At 47.7% G+C, this 20,304-nt stretch overlaps 1 protein-coding gene across 1 annotated transcript; it reads left to right on the top strand.

Moving 5' to 3' along the window:
• Positions 1-14,058: 14,058 nt before the first annotated feature.
• Positions 14,059-18,228, top strand: LOC100823081 (nitrate regulatory gene2 protein). The gene is made up of 4 exons (XM_003574290.4): positions 14,059-15,370; positions 15,525-15,712; positions 16,814-17,037; positions 17,129-18,228. The coding sequence occupies exons 1-4, from the start codon at positions 14,227-14,229 to the stop codon at positions 17,925-17,927; spliced, it is 2,355 nt and encodes a 784-aa protein (XP_003574338.1). The 5' UTR covers positions 14,059-14,226; the 3' UTR covers positions 17,928-18,228.
• The last annotated feature ends 2,076 nt before the right edge of the window (positions 18,229-20,304 follow it).

Below are 20,304 nucleotides of genomic sequence, written 5' to 3'. Positions count from 1 at the left end.
TCGGAGTCCAGTGCGTTCGCAGTGAAGAGGAAGGAGCCAGTAGTTGCGCGTAGTGCTCCCCAAAAACCTTATCGCTCTTCTCCTGTACATGACTCGTAGAGGCGGGGTTCCGGAGGCCTACTAGCACGCTGCGAGACGGGATGGGGAAGAACGGAGGCAGCGCAATGCTCTGGAACGAGAGGAGGTAGGTGCAGGCACAGAGGGGGCGAAAACGAACCACTGACAATCCGGCTGCAAGGGGTGCAATAAAAACCAGCTTTTGTGCAACCGTTTAGATTATTTTCCATTCACGCGTGGCAAAAAGATAGAGAAGCTGTCGGCTCGAGGCATACCCGCGGCACGGCACGTCTTGGCGAGGCGAGGCGTGGCGGGCGGCGGCGGAGGAGGAGGAGCGCGCAGAAACTCTCTTCTTCTCATGCTCATACAACAAGTGGAAAAGCCCCCCCTTATAAGGTGGTGCAAACTCTCTTCAACTAGCAATGTGGGACTAAACTTTTGTCCTACCTCTTGCCACACATGAATGGGTCAACACGGGCCTTTGGGATTTTTCCAGGAATTTATTAGACTATAAATTAAATAGTGGGCTGGGCCACATAAATTCCAACAATCCCCACCAGATCCCAAAGTCACATAAGATTTGCCTATGGTTCCAAAACATTGTTTAATATACCGGTGCTGCAGTGGAGACTGTTAAGTTGAACTTCCACCTAGGACTTTATGTTACACTAGTTGCAACTTGAACAGTGGACGGTGCCTTGAACTGCAAGTTTTCTGCGAACCTAGTTTTACACAAAGCCTTGACCGATACTAGGGTACCGCAGGAATTCCCCGCGTGTGGAGCTTATGCGTCATACTCTGGGGCCTTTCATGAGTTTATTACAGAGCATCCTAACTCTCACGGACTGTGACGTTTAACAGTCAAGCTCATATACGTGTGTTCTTCAAAAGATGTTCTTCAGGACAACATCTCTGCTTGTAAAAGGCTCTTAGAACACATTAAGATAAATATCAACCTGCCATGCAGAATAGGAGAGTATTGCATCTTCACGGAGAGGTAAAATTTTAAGGATACTCTCCTCTCGGTTGACCAACAGCTTGTCTCCCACTTCTAATCACGGGATCTCCAATCACATAGAGTGGTTTACCATTGTGGACAACTCAACATGTGGGTCTCATACCCATCTCCTTCAATGCATTATCTATCACATTGCGTGATAGACCCTTTGTGAAGGGACCTGCCAAATTTTTAGATGTATGGATATGATCCAACGTAATAACTCCGGAGTTTCTCATTTTTCTGACAGATTTTAATCTCCTCTTCACATGCCTTGAGGACTTCATATTATCAGAACTGTTCACTTTGATGATAACAGTTTGATTATCACAGTTCATAAGGATAGCGGGTATTGGTTTTTCAACCACAGGTAAGTCCATCAAGAGCTGACGAAGCCACTGTGCTTCAACAGTGGTTGTGTCTAATGATGTGAGTTCCGCTTCCGTAGTTTACCTCGTTAAGATGGTCTGCTTGCAAGACTTCCAAGAAACAGCGCCACCACCAAGTGTAAACACATATCCACTCGTGGCCTTAATCTCATCAGCATCAGATATTCAGTTTGAATCACTATAACCCTCAAGTACCCTTGGATACCCATTATAGTGAAAGACATAGCTCGCGGTGCCTTTTAGATAGCATAAAACTCTTTCAAGAGCATGCCAATGATCATCGCCCGGATTAGCGACAAATCGACTAAGTTTGCTCACAGAGAAAGCGATGTCAGGCCTCGTAGCGCTAGCTAAATACATAAGCGAGCCAATAACTTGAGAGTATCTCAGTTGATCTCTAGCACTTCTTTGATTTTTCCGAAGCAGCACGCTAGGATCATACGGGGTAGGAGAAGGCTTGCAGTCGCTATACTCAAAACGACTCAAAATCTTCTCCACATAGTGAGACTGAAGCAAAGTAATCCCACCATGGTCATCTCTCAACAGCTTGATGTTCAAAACAACATCAGCTACTCCAAGATCCTTCATCTCAAAACATCAAGATAAGAAATCCTTGACCTCCTTGATCACCATGAGGTTGGTTCCAAATATCAGTATGTCATCAACATACAAACAAAGAATAAGTCCCTCGCCCCAACCATGGCGATAGTACACACACTTATCGGCTTCATTCACAACAAAGGCTGCAACAGTTAAGGTTCTTTCAAACTTCTCGTGCCACTGCTTAGGGGCTTGCTTAAGATCATATAAAGATTTCACCAACCTGCACACCTTTCCTTCTTGACCATCTACTACAAAACCATCTGGCTACTCCATATAAATTTCCTCATCTAACTCTCCATTTAGGAAAGCTGTCTTAACGTCCATTTGATGAACGAGAAGACCATGTGAGGCAGCCAATGATAGTAGTACTCAAATGGTGGTCAATCTGGCCACTGGTGAGTAAGTATCAAAGAAATCTTCACCTTCCTTTTGGGTGTAACCCTTGGCCACAAGCCGTGCCTTATATTTCTCAATTGTACCATCAGGTCTAAGCTTCTTCTTGAACACCCATTTACATCCTACAGGTTTGCACCCATAAGGATGATCAGTTATCTCCCAAGTTCCATTAGCCAAGGTAGAGTTCATCTCACTACGGACAGCTTCCTTCCAGTAGTCGGCATCTGAAGAAGCATAGGCTTCTGAAATGGAACTAGGAGTATCATCCACGAGGTACACAATGAAATCATCACCAAAAAACTTTGCAGTCATCTGTCTCTTACTCCTCTCAGGAGCTTCAATGTCATCCCCCTCAATATTTCCAGAGTGTTCGATCGGAATGGTAGGTTCGGGAATTGAAACAAATTCCGAACTAGATGAACTTGACATCTCCTGAATTGATGAGCTAGGCTTATCCTTCATAGGAAAGATATTCTCAAAGAAAGTCGCATCATTTGATTCCATAATTGTACCAACATTCATGTCAGGTACCTCAGATTTTACAATGAGGAATCTATAACCGATGCTATGAAAAGCATATCACAGAAAAACACAATCAACGGTTTTGGGTCCAAGTTTGCGCTTCTTGGGGATTGGCACATTGACTTTCGTCAAACAACCTCAAGTTCGTAAGTAAAAGAGTTCTAACTTTTTATTCTCCCATTCTTCAAATGGAGTTATCTCTTTGTTCTTTGTGGGAACTTGGTTTAGGACATGACATGCGGTCAATATCGCTTGCCCCCACCATGCCTGAGAGAGACCCGATGTGTCTAACATGGCATTAACCAAATCTGTTAGAGTACGGTTCTTTCTTTCGGCCATCCCGTTTGACTGGGGTGAATAGGGAAGTGTCCCCTCATGGATTATGCCATGTTCCGCACAAAAAGAATCAAATTCAATGGGAAAATACTCTCCACCACGATCGGACCTGAGCCTCTTGATCTTTCGATCAAGTTGGTTTTCTGCTTCAGCCTTACAGATTTTAAAGAAATGTAAGGCCTCATCTTTTGACTTCAGAAGATACACAAAGCAGTAACTCGTAGAGTCATCTATCAACGTCATGAAATATCTCTTTCCACCTTTTGTCAACACACCATTCATCTCACAAAGATCTGAATGTATGAGTTCCAATGGTGCCAAATTTCTCACCTCCGCGGTCGTATGAGACTTGCGAGGTTGCTTTGCTTGCACACAAACTTGGCACTTAGATCCCTTTACAGAAGTGAAGCTAGGGATTAAACTCGTTTTAGCTAGTCGTGTCATGCAACCAAAATTAATATGACAAAGGCGTGAATGGCAAACATCTGATTCATTATTGTTGCAAACATGATTCACAACTTTATTACAAACGTCTGACAAAGACAGGCGGACCAAGCCTCCGCACTCATAGCCTTTACCAACAAAGGTTCCAAATTTAGAAATTACAAATTTATTGGACTCAAAGACAATCTTGTAGCCATCTTGACACAGAAGAGATCCGCTAACAAGATTTTTATTGATGGAGGGCACATGATGAACGTTTTTTAGGCGCACGGTCTTTCCCGAAGTGAACTTCAGGTCGACCGTACCAACACCTCGAACAGAAGCATGTGAGCCGTTGCCCATCAGCACGGAGAAAGTCCTTGCGACTTGATATGAAGAAAACATGAAAATATCAGCACATACGTGCACGTTGGCACCTGTGTCAATCCACCACTCAGGAGAATGACATACTGAAAGAATAGTGCGAAATATACCGTACCCAGCATCCTTCATCTCAGTATCAGCGATGACAACGTTGGCGGTCTTCCCGCCTTCCCATGTTGACGCTTGTCAAAGTGCTTTGGGCAACTTGGAGCCCAATGTTCAGGATCACCACATACATGGCAGACCCCTTTCTTCTTGTCAGACTTCCTCTTGAAGTTGGTAGAGTGTGAGGGCTTGTACTTCCCATCAAACTTTGGTTTGCCATCAAACCTGTTCTTGTTCTTGGGTTTGTGAGATTGGGAGTTATTCTTCTGTACGAAGTTGGCACTAGAACCTCCTTCAGTACCTTGAGCACGTCTCTTTTGCTCTCGCCTTCTCTTCCACATCAAGAGTCCCAATGAGATCCGTCACGGAAAACTCCTGTCTCTTGTGTTTCAGAAAAGTAGCAAAATGCCTCCATGATGGAGGAATCTTGGCAATGATGCCTCCAGCAACAAACTTGTCTGGTAACACACAAGTGAAGTGCTCAAGCTCCTTGGCAAGTGACTGTATTTCGTGAGCCTGCTCCACAATGGGGCGGTCCTCAACCATCTTATAGTCATAGAATTGCTCAGCGTCGGAGACTCCAAATTTTCTCTCGAGTGCATCCCACATGTCCTTGCCATTGTTAAATGACAGGTACGAATCGACAATATTGTCGCCAAGGATGCTGATCAAAGCAACCTTGAAAGTGGTATCAAGATTTTGAAAGCCTCCTCCTCAGCAGGAGTATGGTCTCCCTTAGGAAGGCCATAGATGGCGTTATAACAGCTCATGGTCTGAAACCAGAGCACTGCCCTCGCACGCCACCTCTTATAATTGCCACCTTCAAACACAGGTGGCTTCATGGAAGCAGTAAAACCGCTTGGGGTAAATTGCCTAAAATAAGGTTTTTGGATTGATGGAAATATGAGCAATTTATCACAAGATTTAATAGATAAAAACAGTAAATAAAACATGTGGAATATTGCAACCATGAATAATTTGCTACAAGAATTAATCAACATAGATAGTGGGTAAAACATGACTAGATCAAACACAGTAGTCATGCAAGCATATGAACAAAACACATATAAGGCAAGAACTAAACATACGAATTGCAGCATGGTCTCAAGTATGGGAAACAGTGATACGTACGGTGCAGAGGCGGAACCGCTCGTGTTTCCGTTCCCAGCCATATTGATGTCGAGGATGTCGTCGACCTCCGGGAAGAAGTCATCGTCGGGGAAGGAGTCTTCGGAGTCCAGTGCGTTCGCAGTGAAGAGGAAGGAGCCAGTAGTCGCGCGTAGCGCTCCCCAAAAACCTTATCGCCCTTCTCCCGTACAGGACTCGAAGAAGCGGGGTTCCGGAGGCCTACTATCCCGACCCGCGGTGCATGCCGCGTGACGGGATGGGGAAGAACGGAGGCAGCGCAATGCTCTAGAACGAGAGGAGGCAGGTGCTCTTTCTGTGTTCTTTTTGGAGAGGAGCGACCTCTCTTATGTAGGCACAGCGGGCAGATGAAGAGGCAACAGAGGGAGGCGAAAACGAAGATAGAAACCCACTGATAGTTCGTTTCAGCCCGGCTGCAAGGGGTGCAATAAAAACCAGCTTCCGTGCAATCGTTTAGATTATTTTCCATTCATGCGTGGCAAAAGATAGAGAAGCTCTTGGCTCGAGGCATTCCCGCAACCCGCGCGCGTCGTGATGAGGTGTGGCGGGCGGAGGAGGAGGAGCACATAGAAGCTCTCTTCTTCTCATGCTCATACAACAAGTGGAAGAGCCCCCCTTATAAGGTGGTGCAAACTCTCTTCAACTAGCAATGTGAGACTAAACTTTTGTCCCACCTCTTGCGTCGTGGGTCGTGCTGCGTGCGCGGGGGTTATAAAGGGGAGGAAGGATGATAAGGCAAGGCGAGGGCCTGAGGCCACTAGCTGGGAAGGTGTACATCGGGGTGGGTTCGAGGAGGCTTCGAACGGGTTCGACGAAGGAACGAAGCACGGAAGAAGGGAGGAGGATGAGATGACGCACTGCCGCACTGCTGCGTGCGTGGTATTCTAGCTTCTTCCTTGTACGTTTGACACTTCGGCTCTTCTCACAAGTCACAAAAGACAGATTGCTGCCAGACGCAGACCGCTAAGACTGCTCTAAGTTGGGCCGAAAGCAGAGTTTTTCTGTTGCTGTTACAATAACATACCCTCCGTGTCATGACTTTTCATTATATGTATCGAAACGCTTTTTAGATAGATAATTCATATTTAGATAAATCTGAGTCACTGATATGGGACGGAGGGAGTGCATAACATAGAACCGAATTCAAACGTGAGCTCACAAAAACCGATTTCATGTGCAGCAGTTGCTGCCTCTATATGCTTCGGTTGTGTATCGCGCAGATGTCGGAGACAAACTTAAGCTCTTGTACTGCTTTACTTGACGCAATCTCCAAAGTACAAAAAACTTGACAACCCGAGACGATTTTTTTTAAGTACAGGATAAATCTCATGCAAAGAAAAAAGATCATATAGATAACAAACTTAAGCGAAGGTAAAATTAATCCTCCCTTTTAAGCCCCAAAATGATTTCGTAAGCTTGCGGCTAAACAAAACTGCTCCTTTCTATCCAAATTACTTGTTGTCCGGAATCAAAGGAGAAAACCTAGCAAAACAAATCAATTGAAGGGGATTGATGGCAGCGGCGATTGATCGGCGATCCAGATGGCTGGACCTCCCGCCGGAGCTGTTGGGCCTCGTGCTCGCGCGCCTTCCAACCCGAGCCGACCGTGTCGATCCGGATCCCCGACTTGTGCCGCCAATGGCTCTCTGGCGCGCGAACGGTGCAGCCCCTGCTCCCCCCGCTACTCCCGTGGGCCGTGCTTCCCAACGGCACCTTCCTCAGCCTCCCCGACGGTGCCGTACATCGTTTGCACGCAGCCATGCCCGAAGACGGCGACGTCGCCCACCGCATCTCCACCGGCGGCGGCAAGGGCCTGCTCTTCCTCGTGCACCACGACGGCAGGTGCTCCCTGATGCACCTTCTGTCCAGGGACATGACCCCTCAATGGATCTACCCCGAGTCCCTGATGTCGTCGTGGCCCAGACGCTCCCTCCACGACAACATCTGCAAGGCCATCGTCTCCGATGACAACATTCGCGGTCTACGCTCGCGGAGGAGGGGCGGCTGGCTCCCCCGGGAGTACCTCCGTGCTCATGAGGTGGTATGCGCCTCTAGACTGCCACAACCCCGTCGCCGACATCGCATTGTTCCAAGGGCGCTCTACATCCTCGCCGCAAAACTAACGAACCTCCCTCACGAGCTCTTTGTCGTGTACCTCGTCACCGGCGGCAGCTCCCGGTGCATACGCACTACAGGAGTACAGAGATTGTTTCTCGACCGCGCTTGCCGTTACCTCTTCAACTTGGTCGTTGTGAAATCATGTGATGTGTAACATTGGCAAGTGTTTAGTGAAACATTGATGTGGATACTTTGAGTAATATGGATACTTATGTGATGAGATGTATCTTGTTTGGACTTATGCTTTGCTAGAGGTGTGTTGCCATTAGTTTCTTGTGTGAAAACATGGCGTGAGTTGTGTGAAACTTACCCTGAGTCAAGTCATGTACTTGTGCTTGTACTGGTTATTTATGTGTTCGCTTTCAGGTGTTGCCGGAGCTAGAGGAACGTGGTCGTTGACAGGATCGAGGGATGAAACTCGGGAGAAGCTGAGGTCGGAGGATCAAGGTCATGCGGGACGTTTGTGCGAAGGAACAATGGAAGTGAAGGCTACGATGATCCGGGAGGGCACCGGTTTGTCATACGTTGTTTATACCGGAGTGTACGGTATTGGAGATATTCGACATGTGATGGTCGAGTTTCGAAGACATCACAAGAATAGTTGATGGCATGGAGTGGCACCGATGTGAAGACATGTAACTCCAGTCGTGGTTGGATGAGAGCTGTTTAAAGATTAAACAATAGAATCATTAAGATGGCGTCCGATGGAAAAGTGGTCCACATGAAAGTTGTGCGCATCGTCGAGATGCACAACTTTTCTTTTGGAGTTATCTTAATCCGTGGTCGTATGTGGGCTCCACGGACAGAATACCGACCGGGACAGATGAGTTCGTGTTGAATTCGGACTCGGTTTAGGGTCGCGAATTTTCTTTTATAAATAGAGGGCGTTTAGGCTAGGATTTTAGCGAGGACGTGAGGGAACTCAGAGTTTTGGATTTAGATCAATTCTTGGAGAGTTCTTGAATGCATAGTTGCATCTTTTATAATTGATCGACATCATTGCAATAAAGAGATTCGTTACCGGTGTCATCTCTGTTCTTCTCAGATCTTCGTGGAATCTTCGTGCTAGATGTTTCTAACACTTTGGTGCACAGCTTTCTCACAAGATCATAACACATTGCTGCAGGTTTTTCACGAGATCAAGGGAAGATTGCGATTAATTCACCTTTCTTGTTACTTTTCGAAATTGGTTTTAGATTAATCCTGATAACTTTATGTCAGCTGCTACTATTTTGATTATATCTTTTGATTGGTACGTCTTATTGAGCCAATTCTTGTTGCTCTGGTTAGATAATTTTAATACCTTTTTTTTGCATACTCATACGTATTTTTTGTTCATCCAATCAAAAGTTGCGGCTGTTTTACTATGACGGACAGAAAGATAATTTAGTGTTTGAACTTTCAGGAAAAGTTTTAATTTGCTTCCGTGCAATCATTCACCCCTCTCATTGCCTATTTCGATCTCACCGTGGTGTCCGGCGATCGGCTGCTCATGGTGGAGCAGGTGATCGAGGGAGTAAAAAAGTCTCTACTCAAGGCATTGCGGCACGCCCACGGTTCGACGTCTTCGAGGCGGCGGACCTGAGCAGCGACGGCCATGGACGGTGGGTCAAAGTGGACACGCTGATGCGGCGTGCCCTCTTCATCAGTGAAAGCTGCTCTGAGTCTTTACCAGCCGGAGGCGGCGGCGGAGCTCGAGAATACTGCATCTACTTTATGACGGAGAATGATGTGGGAGAGGAGATCATGTTCGGCGTCCACGACATGAGAGAAGGGACTACGGTGGCGCCGTTGAAGACATTCCCGGTGACATTACGCAACCGTCGCCAATGGCCGCCGGCTTGGCTTTTCCGTGTTGAAACTTGAATTTAAGCTGCTGCTGCTGCTCCAGTAGTGCTTGACCGGTGCTTCAGGGTGGACGCCGAGCCGAGCCGGCTCGGCTCGGCTCGGTCCAGCTCGTCACGAGCTCGCCTCCGGCGAGCCGAGCCTGGCTCGGCCCGAAATTCTGACGAGCTCATTTCGCTAGCTCGGCTTGGTCCGGCACAAAGCTCGGGCTGGCTCGGCGAGCTAACGAGCGGGGCGCTATCCGCCGCCATGAACGCCGCCGGCGCCGCCACAGTCGCCCCCGACGCCATGCAGGACAGATCCGAGGGCAATTTGGACAGCAGCGTCAGGGTAGGACTCGTCATGCTCACCGGGTTCGCGCTGGCGAGGAGCAGCGACTAACGGCAGCCATGGCGCGGAGCAGCAGCAAAGCTGGCGGCGGCGTGGGGCTCGGGAAAGAAAAGAATCGGGAAGACAGAAGGGATCGAGAGAACTGGACCGAGGGAGATACGTGTGTTCCAGCCTTTGTGCCGTGCGATTTATGACTTGGGCCGTAGATTTGTGCGTTGCTGGGCTGCTACAGTGCACGGGCCGCTGGCTCGCGAGCCAGCCCGGGCCGAGCCAGGCTCGGCCCGAAGGCACGAACCGTTTTTCAGAACTCGGCTCGGGCTGAAACAGGAGCAGGCTCGGGTCGAGCCGGCCTGGCTCGCCGAGGGCTCGGTCCAGCTCGATCAGGGGCGTAGCTAGGTAGGTAGCCTCGTCCTGGTGGGCACCAGGTTGCAAATTTTTTTTACTAACAATTGTGCCAAAAAATTACTATGTGCATCAAGTTTACTGAACTAAAGTGCACCCGGTAACATAAATTAGCACAATAAACATGCTCTCGGTCTATTTGTGCAGCGGGTCAATTTTTCCTATGGCTCTGCCCCCCTGAGCTCGATTGTCCACCCTGACCAGTGCTAGACTGTGCTAGTCTTCTTTCTTCCTCGAACGTTCGGCTCGTTGGCTCGCGTCAACATCGCGACTCACTGGGATGAACTGAATTCCATGAACCAGAAAAGACCTGCAGACAAGCCAACTGTAAAGGAGAAGTTCGCGTAGATGCGGATGAAGGAGTTGTTTGTTCCTTTGGAGAGAGCAGTTCTTGTAAAGATTCTCACTTTAGTATTGCAATATCACTGGAATGCACTTGCATAGTTACATACAACTGGTTGAAGTTTGAACTAAAAATGTAGCACTTCCAGGGTATGTGCTTTGCTTAGAAAATCCAGGCTAATGTGCTGCGAGTCTGTGACTGTGAGAGCTTTTTTTCATATATTTTTTGTTTTGCGCTGTGGAGAGCTAAAGAGGCCAGGCCTGCCAAAGTGCGGAGCAGGAAACTGTTCAGCTCAAAACAATGTCATGGCTGGCCTCCCTGTCACCAGCCCATGATACGGCCCTAAATTATTCCATAGTTCCGCCATGGATTTTTTTTTCCTATCTTCAGTTATTTCTTTCTGATTTTTTGTTTTGTTTTTTGTTTTGCGAGCTTTCTGATTTGAACTCATCACTTTTGGCTGCCCGGTGAAATTCAACCCTGTAGGGTCGAAACCACCAGTGCATCTTCCGCCCCATCTGCCCCACTTCACACGAACCCCTTTCATCTATAGTCATCGCAGGCACGTGAAAAGCAACGCAAAATTTGAAGTTTCGAAAGCTCGCGATAAACAGATAAACAGTCATGCTCAGACGCGTGGCGTGGTAAGAGGGAACGGTGGAGATCGAGAAGGAAAGAAGAGAAGAGCTGATCGGCGTGGATGAAACCATGAAGCTCAATATACGTACGTACTGAGGCGTGGAAGAAATGCTCGCATGGTTTTACAGCAATACCTGCTTTTACTTCCACGAATTAATAGGAGAACGCAAACAAATCACCCGAGCCTGTTCACTCGTTAGTCCTTCCGCGCCGGCCGGAGGATCACGATAATTCGTTCCTTGAAATCAAGGACGTCTCCTCTCCTTCTGGTCCATGTATTCGAGCTTGCGGCTCAGTTCAAACGCACGGGTCTGCATGCACATGCTGTGCTGGAGAAACTTCACGGAATCGCGCAGCTTCAGTACGTTTTGCCCTGCGTGCGGATCGACCCGACATATACGGGCAGACAGCGAACAGTAAACTAAACTAAAGGCGCCGACCAACGGTTGATTTTAGAAATGGAGCCGACCAAGATCAACGCTCGCAGGTGTGGGCGTCCGTCCGGCCCCAAGGTTCCACGATCCAGTTCCCGAGGCCGGCCGGCGCACGCAGATTAGGTACAGTACAGCCTTCAGAGATCAAAGACAGTATAACCAACCACTCGGACTCGATCGTTGGCTATGGCGTTTTCCTTTTCCCAGGAGAGCAGAGTGGGAGATGAATAAAGAACACAAAGAAGGCAGGCACGCAGGGTATCCTCGGCGCGATGCCCGTACGTTGCCTCCTGGCCGTCTGTGCTTTCTATATTGCGAGTTGCTAATCCTTTGGCTAATGCACGTGCTTTTAAAAAAGACACCGAATACAAAGGCGCGCACACACACTTATGCAACACAATCATACCCATATACACTCGTAAATATCCTGTCGACCCGACTAATCTAGTTTTTCGTACGTGTTACTGGAAAGTATTGGACGGACGGAACTTCAGGAGGCTAAGATGAAAGTTAAGCTCTTCCCTGAAAAATGAAGATGAAAGTTAAGATGGCGCGTTACTTTAAAAAATGGGTAAGATGGTGCTTTTGATGTGGATGAGATACGAGTTGTCTCGTTTAACTCATTAAACTCATCGTGATGACAAAAATACCGTCTCTGATCCTAAATTGTTGTCGAAATGTTACATGTATCTAAATGTTTTTTAAGAATAGATACACCCATATTTAGATAAATTTGAGTCAGGAATTTAAGATTAGAGGGAGTAACATGTACGTGTATACTCAACAAGAGAGGAAAATGGGGTTCGTGGAGGCAGTTCAAGAAAAGATCGAAGAATAAAATGTTGGACTAGGTCAAGAAGAAATTTGTGCCGTGGACCTAAGAGAGGAGAGGCGGTGGGGTTAATTTGGAGACTTATGAAATCAATCACAACTTGAGCTAGATCCGATCAATTTAAACAAATCGAACAGGTTCGAAATCAAACTCGTCTCGACCCACTCAGGTTAGAATTCGAGCCTAGTAACAAACCAATGATTCAAGACATCGTTCTTTTTGCGGGATGTTTTTTTAAGCGGACTACGTTGGGCAAAAGCCAGCCTGCAAAACATTTTAATTAAATAAAGGGATTGGGATACAACAGGTTTTTGCGGGATGTTCAGGACATCGGTTTCAAGTTGAATTTCTAGTCGTACAAGTTATTACCTAAGACGGTGCTGGTATTCAACTGCGTTTTCACGTTATGGTGGATTCTCATTAATTGACTGAACTTACTTTTTATATTTTTCTAGATAAGTTATAAAGTAAGTTTAGCACAATCCGGCTCAGCGATCGCAAACCGTTGACTAACCTTACTTGTTCCTGTTCTTTAGATACTAGGTGATTCCCCGCACGTTGCCGTGGAAAATTCTATATGCATTTCTAGATATGATTTTAGAAACAAATGATAATAATATGATTTAATGTAAAAGAAATATGAATACTGTAGGACAAAATAACTTTATCATTCATAACACCTATGCAACAAAACAATAGGTGTAATTTCGATGTGCATGAATATTACCAATTTCGAAGAAACCGAAAAGTGAAGCTTTGTCAACCTGAATTCATATAAAATTGTCACACATATCTTAAAATATGTGTGTTTGGTGAAATATTTATATGCAACGTGAAGATGAAAAATCTTAGGCATCAAAATATTAAATTCGAATGGAGCCTCAAAATGGATTCTAGTGCACTACAACACATGATGTGGATAATGATGTGGAGACTTTGAATGCTCATGATGTGCATGATGTGAATGAGGATGTGGACACCTTGCATGTGAAGCTTGCAAACATTAATTGCACATGAAAATACGTGTGTTTAGTGAAATATTTATATGCAATATGAAAATGAAAATCTTAGGTATCAAAATATTGAATTTGAAGGACCACCAAAATTAATTCCCGGTGTACTACAAAACATGATGTGGATGATGATGCTGAGATTTTGAATGCACATGATGTGCATGATTTGGATGATGATGTGGACACCATGTATGTAAAGTTTGTAAATATTAATTGATTTAGTGTGGATCAACTTTATAGGTTATATATCTTTTTAGGAAACACGATACAGACGCAGACCTCACAAGTACGCACGTACACTTATCCCTATGAACACACGCACGCACGCCCTACACCTATTGCATGTATCTAGACGTTTGTTAGGCAACAATACATTCATATTTGTACAAATTTAAGTCACTTGACATGAGACGGAAGAGTAGATAAGTTCTAAGTTTAGCACAATCCGGCTCAACGATCGCGAACGGTGCCTTCGTTGCTGAGAGAGAACACCGGAGCATGCACCGGAGGAAGGAGGAAAAGTAATTTGGCGTCGAGACACAGTGACGACGTGGAATTTTCGGCTCGCCTGACCTCACCTCAGCCTGCGGACCCCAACGACTAAACTCGCGTCACATGGCCCACCTCACGCGTACGGGTAGCCGGGCCAGGAAACACGAAAGCAACCAGAAAGAAGCGAAGAAAAAGGCCCGTTAACTCAGCACGCACAGCCGAAGCAAAAGCAAAGCAAAGCAGGCAGTGCTGTGCTCCTCCTCACTTCCTCAGTCCTACTCAAGTACACACTCCTCGCTCCTCCCACTCTCTATCTCCCTCGGCAGCACAGTGGGGAGAAGAAGGAGAAGAAGTGGAGGGACAGACAAGCAGCAGCAGCAATAGAAGCAAGAGAGAGAGGCGGAGGAGATCTGAGGCGCGATGGGGTGCGCGGCGTCCAAGGTGGAGCAGGAGGACACGGTGCGGCGGTGCAAGGAGCGGCGGCGGAACATCAGGGACGCCGTCGCGGCGCGGCAGCAGCTCGCCTCGGCCCACGCCGACTACCTCCGCTCCCTTCGCCTCACCGCCGCCGCGCTCTCCCGCTTCGCGCAGGGCCACCCTTCCCTCGCCGTCTCCCACCACACCGCCCCCGTCCTCCTCTCCACCGCCGCGCCGCCGGCCGCTCTCGCCCCCGCGCCGCCAGCCCCCGCCATTTCCTCCTCCGTCGCCCCGTCTTCCTCGCTGCCGCCCCCCACCCCGCCGCTCCCTCGCCACCAGGCCCACCACCACCCCCCTCCTCCGCCCCAGCCCCCGCAGCAGCAGCATGCGGCGGCGGTTTCGGCTAGGGAGCGGGATCCGAGGATGATGAGGCGGCTCAAGGTGCCGCACATCCTCTCCGACTCGAGCGTGGCCAGCCCGGCGCAGTCGTCGTTCCGGAAGCCGCCGGTCGTGGGGACGCCGTCCTCGTCCTCCGCGTGGGACTGGGAGAACTTCTACCCGCCGTCGCCGCCGGACTCGGAGTTCTTCGACCGCCGCAAGACCGATCTCGAGGAGGCCAACCGCCTCCGCGAGCTCGACGAGGAAGTGGACAAGGCCCGGACCAGGAGCTACCTCCACCCCGGCAGCCGCGACCGCCTCAAGGAAGAAGACGAAGACGAGGTCGCCACGGACGACGAGGAAGATGACGAAGATGCGCATTGCGGTGGATGGGAGGACGAGGAGGACCACTACGCGTCCACGACCACGTCGGAGACCAGATCGGAGGAGGGCGAGCTGGGGAACAGATCCGAGTGCGGGTTCGCGGCCAGATCGGAGTACGGCGGCACGGCGCCCTCCGAGTACGCCGCCGCTGTGCCGGCGCCGCTGCAGCTGAGGAGGAGGGACGAGCGGTCGGAGGCCGGGGACTCCTCGTCCACCGTCACGGCGGCGACCGAGATGCGGATGGTGGTGCGCCACCGCACGCTGTCGGAGATCGTGGCGGCCATCGAGGAGTATTTCGTCAAGGCGGCCGACGCCGGGGACGGCGTGTCCGAGCTCCTGGAGGCCAGCCGCGCCCAGCTCGACCGCAACTTCAGGCAGCTCAAAAGTAAATCGTCTATGCAGAAATTACGTCACCAAAATGCGATTCAAATGCTAGCAGGGCTTTAGATTTTCTTTTTCTGACGAAGATGCAATGCTTTCTGATTCAAATGGTGACAATGCTCTGGCATTTTTGGCTAATTTGTTTTGTTCTTCTGCAGAGACGGTGTACCACTCCAACAGCGTGCTATCAGCACTGTCATCGACATGGACATCCAAGCCGCCATTGGCTGTGCGCTACAAGCTGGACACTAATGCACTGGAGATGGAGTCAACGGAAGGGAAGAGCCATGGCTCGACACTGGAGCGGCTTTTGGCTTGGGAAAAGAAGCTGTATGAGGAGGTGAAGGTAATCTTCTATCCACGATTACATTATATGGCTATTTTTGACTGTTAGTTATGCTCGACAAGTTAACAGTTGAGTGCATTGCTCGATTTGATATGTTTCGCGCTATGCTTCATTGGTTGTTGACGGAACATTTTGAAGCTATTCAGGTTGGCTCTGCTTGTTAGTGATCCAACCGTGTTGTAGCTAGAGGATACCAGTGGATGATTTATGTCAATTGTCAGTAACAAGGCAAGATTTGTGATCTTTCACAAATTCTAGTATCCATCCTTGTTGGGTGCGAAGCAGTGAAATGTGTATATAATGCTAGAATAAGATGTGCACGTCTGTATTTGAATAAAACAATGATCAAGGATGAAGTGAAAATAGCTGAAATACCTATACCAAGAAGAGAGCTCCATCTCTTGGCTCTTTTAGGATTGTGGGAGGTACAAATGAATTATAGCAGACTAAAGAACTAGCCATTGTGTTTTGGCTGGATTAGGTGATGCCTCTCTAGATTTGAAGTTGGTATCTTTATAAAGAATTTAAATGTGTAACAGCCCCCCCTTTTATTCGGCAATTGTGGAAGAAGAATCTGATCCTGTTGCAGAAAGCTTCTTTACATAGGTCCTGTAACTTCCCTGCTTTGGAACAGCTGGAGCATTGTTTTTATAATTTTAGCTACTTTCAGTAAAGGAGCACTAGACCTCCTAACCACACCCTAGATTTCTTACATAGGTCCTGTAACTTCCCTGCTTTATGCTCTAATTTTGTCTAAACTACTCTTCTCCTAGATTTCTTACTGTATAAACTATAAAGGTTTAAATCCTTGGGAAGTTATCTTTAATGTACATAATATATCTCATAATGCCAAAGCTATTAGCATATCAATTCCTGAGCATCAGAAATTTTTCGGGCATTAACTTTTGCAGGTATAGAAACTACACAATCTATATTAGATTGAGTTTGAGTGAAGCCAACCACTGTTCATTTGGTTTCTCTAATGTGGGCTGGAATGGATTATAGCACTGTGCTTGAAATACTCCTCTTGTTTACTAAGCATTTTCTCCAGCCCCACTATTTAGCTTTCAAGCAAATGGATTAATTTTTTAACTGCTGCAGGCTAGAGAGAGCGTGAAGATTGAACATGAGAAGAAGCTTTCTACTCTGCAAAGCTTGGAATACAGAGGGAGGGATAGTGCCAAGCTGGACAAGACCAAGGCCTCCATAAACAAGCTGCAATCATTAATCGTTGTTACTTCACAAGCGGCCACAACCACATCCACAGCCATTGTCAGAGTCCGTGACACTGAGCTTGCACCTCAGCTTGTCGAGCTTTGTTTTGCGTAAGTCTTGTTCCTTGTTCCCACATCCCTGATTCCAGATCTTGTGATCCCGTGTGGAAGTGATTAATTGTTTCTGAATACTGACATGCAGGTTGTTGAGCATGTGGAGATCGATGAACCATTTCCATGAGATCCAGAGTGAGATTGTTCAGCAAGTCCGTGGTCTGGTGGATAATTCCCTGGCTGAATCAACGTCCGACCTTCACAGGCTTGCAACCCGTGATCTTGAGGCTGCCGTTTCCGCATGGTACTCAAACTTCAACCGGCTCATCAAATATCAACGTGACTACATCCGTTCTCTCTATGGCTGGCTGAAGCTCACACTCTTCCAAGTGGATAGTGTTGCCCCACAACAGGCTCACGCCTCGCTGATCTCACGTGAACTCACCTCCTTCTGCGACGAGTGGAAGCAAGCACTGGATCGGCTTCCAGACGCGGTAGCTTCAGAAGCTATCAAGAGCTTTGTGAATGTCGTCCATGTCATATATACTAAGCAGGCGGAGGAGATGAAGATCAAGAAGCGGACCGAGACATATGCAAAGGAGCTAGAAAAGAAAGCCAACTCACTCAGGGCTATTGAGAAAAAGTACTACCAGTCGTACTCAATGGTGGGTCTTGGCCTTCCTGGCAGTGGGCGCGACGGCATTGAAGGCCACTCGTTTGATGCACGTGATCCTCTTTCCGAGAAGAAAACCGAGATTGCCCAATGCCGTAGGAAGGTGGAGGATGAGATAACAAGGCATGCCAAGGCTGTTGAGGTGACAAGATCAATGACACTAAACAACATCCAGACTGGTCTGCCTGGCATGTTCCAAGCCATAGCTGCTTTCTCGAGCACTGTCGCTGAAGCTCTTGACGTTGTCTGCCGGCGAGCTGGATCGGTGCGGTAGAAGCTCGCCCCATCAGAACTACGAGAAATCATTCCCTGTCTGTCTTCTTTGGGTTTGGGTGGTCCAGTAATCTATATAGGGGGAAATGCCACATATATATAGTTAAAAGTTAGCGACGAAATATAGGGAGAAGGCTCCCTTGCTGTTTTTGCCTTGTCCGATTGATCATTTTGGTTGTAGATAATGATTTTGCCCAGGATTGCTTGTGTTCTTCCACCCTGTCTGGGAAGTGCGAAGGAATTATATTATGTACATAACCTGGGCTCACCTTGTTAAGCTCTCAAATGGACAATTTTACGCTTGTCCCCTCCAAGAGCACTGGCCTGCAAGATGGTCATTGCAACTTGAGATCAACATTGTAGTTAACTCTACTGTTTGGAGTCTACTAGGGGAGGAAGAAATGCCCAAGCCTAAGGTCTGAACTGAAGCAGCTGCTGTGTGTTCCCACTTCCCAGTGGTGGGCGCTGCGCCGCTGCCCCTGCATGGCTGCATCTTCTGCTGTCTTCTGCCTGCCGGACTGGATGAAGGACATCTATGTTGATTTAACTGTCCATTTTGGTCCACAAAACCAACATGTCCTCTACTAAAACATGTGCTCTAGCGCAAAGGGGCCCGCTCCCTTGCCATCCTCATCTGCTGGGAGTTGTGGAATCGGAGAATTTTTCCGAGCTAAAGAGCTCACCATGGTCCATTGGCCGGCTTGATCGCCCTACGAAACCCTTCATTGGAAGCTCGACTTTGTGTGTGTTCAGCTCCACTCCAATCCAGCCAAGTTGTTAGGCACGGATTGGAACGCATGCATTTTAATCTCGAGGACTGAACATCGCGAAGACGCCGGTCAAATGCTGCATCACTGCCTCTTGGTCTTGGATGCAAAGCCGTTCTTGTCTGCCGTGACATGGACCTGTGTTCTTGTGGGGGAGTGAAGTGAACATTAGTAGTATACGTTACCTGTGTGAGCATTGTAGCAAGGCTGGCATTTGGACCTGTCCTGATAGTTGGTCACTCACAGCAGGACACCACAAAGGACGTTCTCATGAAAAGCCAACCTTTCCTCTCCGAAAGGGGCATGAAAAAGTGGTTGGCGCCACGTTCATCGTCTCTCCAGGAGAAGCCTGGCCGCCGACCGGCGCCATGATTTCACATTGCTGGATATATTTCATGGCAAGAACATACATGGATGGAGGGAAAAAAAAATCAGGGCACTTGCACCAACAACATGTGCATGGACGGACGCACTGCTTGTGCCTCGTCCTTGGGACCCTCCTCCAAGTTGGAGAGATGATACGAATTAGCTAAGGTCCAAAACTCTTTGTGCTGGATAGAGAGAATCTGGGGAATAGATAATAAAGAGCCCTAGTTTGTAGGTAGAGAAGCTTTTCACAACTAGGCGGTGGTGGAGTGGAGTAGAGCTGGAGTGGTGTTGTGCAATGGACCAGACCATGGCTAGGCACCACCTACAGGCCAGGAGCTTCTATTCTTGACGAGAAGGCCTGGCAGGCTGGCAGTGGCAAATTGTCGGTAGTGGTGGCTCCTTCAAACAAAAACTGTTCCTTGTGATTTCACCGTCTTCCCAATCCCCTCCGACTCTCCGAGCTAGTGCAGAGGACAAGCAGAACAGAGATGCAGTTTCTTTTCTTTTTTCTTTTTGGAAACGATCAAATATTTGACACCAGATGAGCTTTATTGATCGAGAATAGTTACATCATCTACTAATAGAGGGCAAATAAAGCCAGAAGGTCATCTATCCAAACAGAAGACTGTCGACCTTGAGAGTGCTGAACTGTGTCTCATCTCCCATGTGCCACCTTGTTTGCTTACCTTGGACAATTTTGGGTTTGAATTTCAGGTTGACGAATTATGTCGCCATATGGTAGCAATCATCATATGGTTGGACGGAACGATCCAAACTGGCTAGGACTTGCAATAATTGATACTCGCACGAGCTTTCAAATTCTTCAAAATTAGGAGTAGATGCCAAATCGCTTCTTTCGGTTCAGTAAAAACTGAGGCCCTATTCGGTTTGGAGGATTTACAAAACATGGGAATAAAAAAAGTGTAGGAATAAGATGCCTAAACCATCCAAATCCTTTGGAAAGCAAAACCTCAGGATTTCTGAATAACTAGCATTCGGTTGCATCATTTTGTAACATAGTAAAGGTACAGGAATACACTAGCCGTTAGCACACAATTAATTGACTCAAATAGCCGTTAGCTTTCAACTAGTACTAGTACGTGTATAAATAGTCTCACTGGTTCTCTTCAGTTCTTCCTTTTTCCAGCTGCTCCTCGCACACTATGTTTTGTTTTATTCTCTTCAATCTCAGCTTTGCTCCTGGACAAGCCAACACAACAAGGCATAGCTGGCTGGAGAAAT

Source organism: Brachypodium distachyon, chromosome 3 (assembly GCF_000005505.3).
Source record: "Brachypodium distachyon strain Bd21 chromosome 3, Brachypodium_distachyon_v3.0, whole genome shotgun sequence".
NCBI classification, from domain to species: Eukaryota; Viridiplantae; Streptophyta; class Magnoliopsida; order Poales; family Poaceae; genus Brachypodium; species Brachypodium distachyon.
The sequence above is the reverse complement of the archived record's forward strand: the minus strand, read 5'-3'. Positions and strand labels throughout refer to the sequence as shown.

Bases quoted from the DNA above. Each gene is read 5' to 3' on its own strand.
- LOC100823081 (XM_003574290.4), top strand. From the start codon at position 14,227: ATGGGGTGCGCGGCGTCCAAGGTGGAGCAGGAGGACACGGTGCGGCGG. The intron at 15,371-15,524 runs GTAAATCGTCTA...GTTCTTCTGCAG, and splicing joins CAACTTCAGGCAGCTCAAAA to AGACGGTGTACCACTCCAAC. The intron at 17,038-17,128 runs GTAAGTCTTGTT...ACTGACATGCAG, and splicing joins CTTGTCGAGCTTTGTTTTGC to GTTGTTGAGCATGTGGAGAT.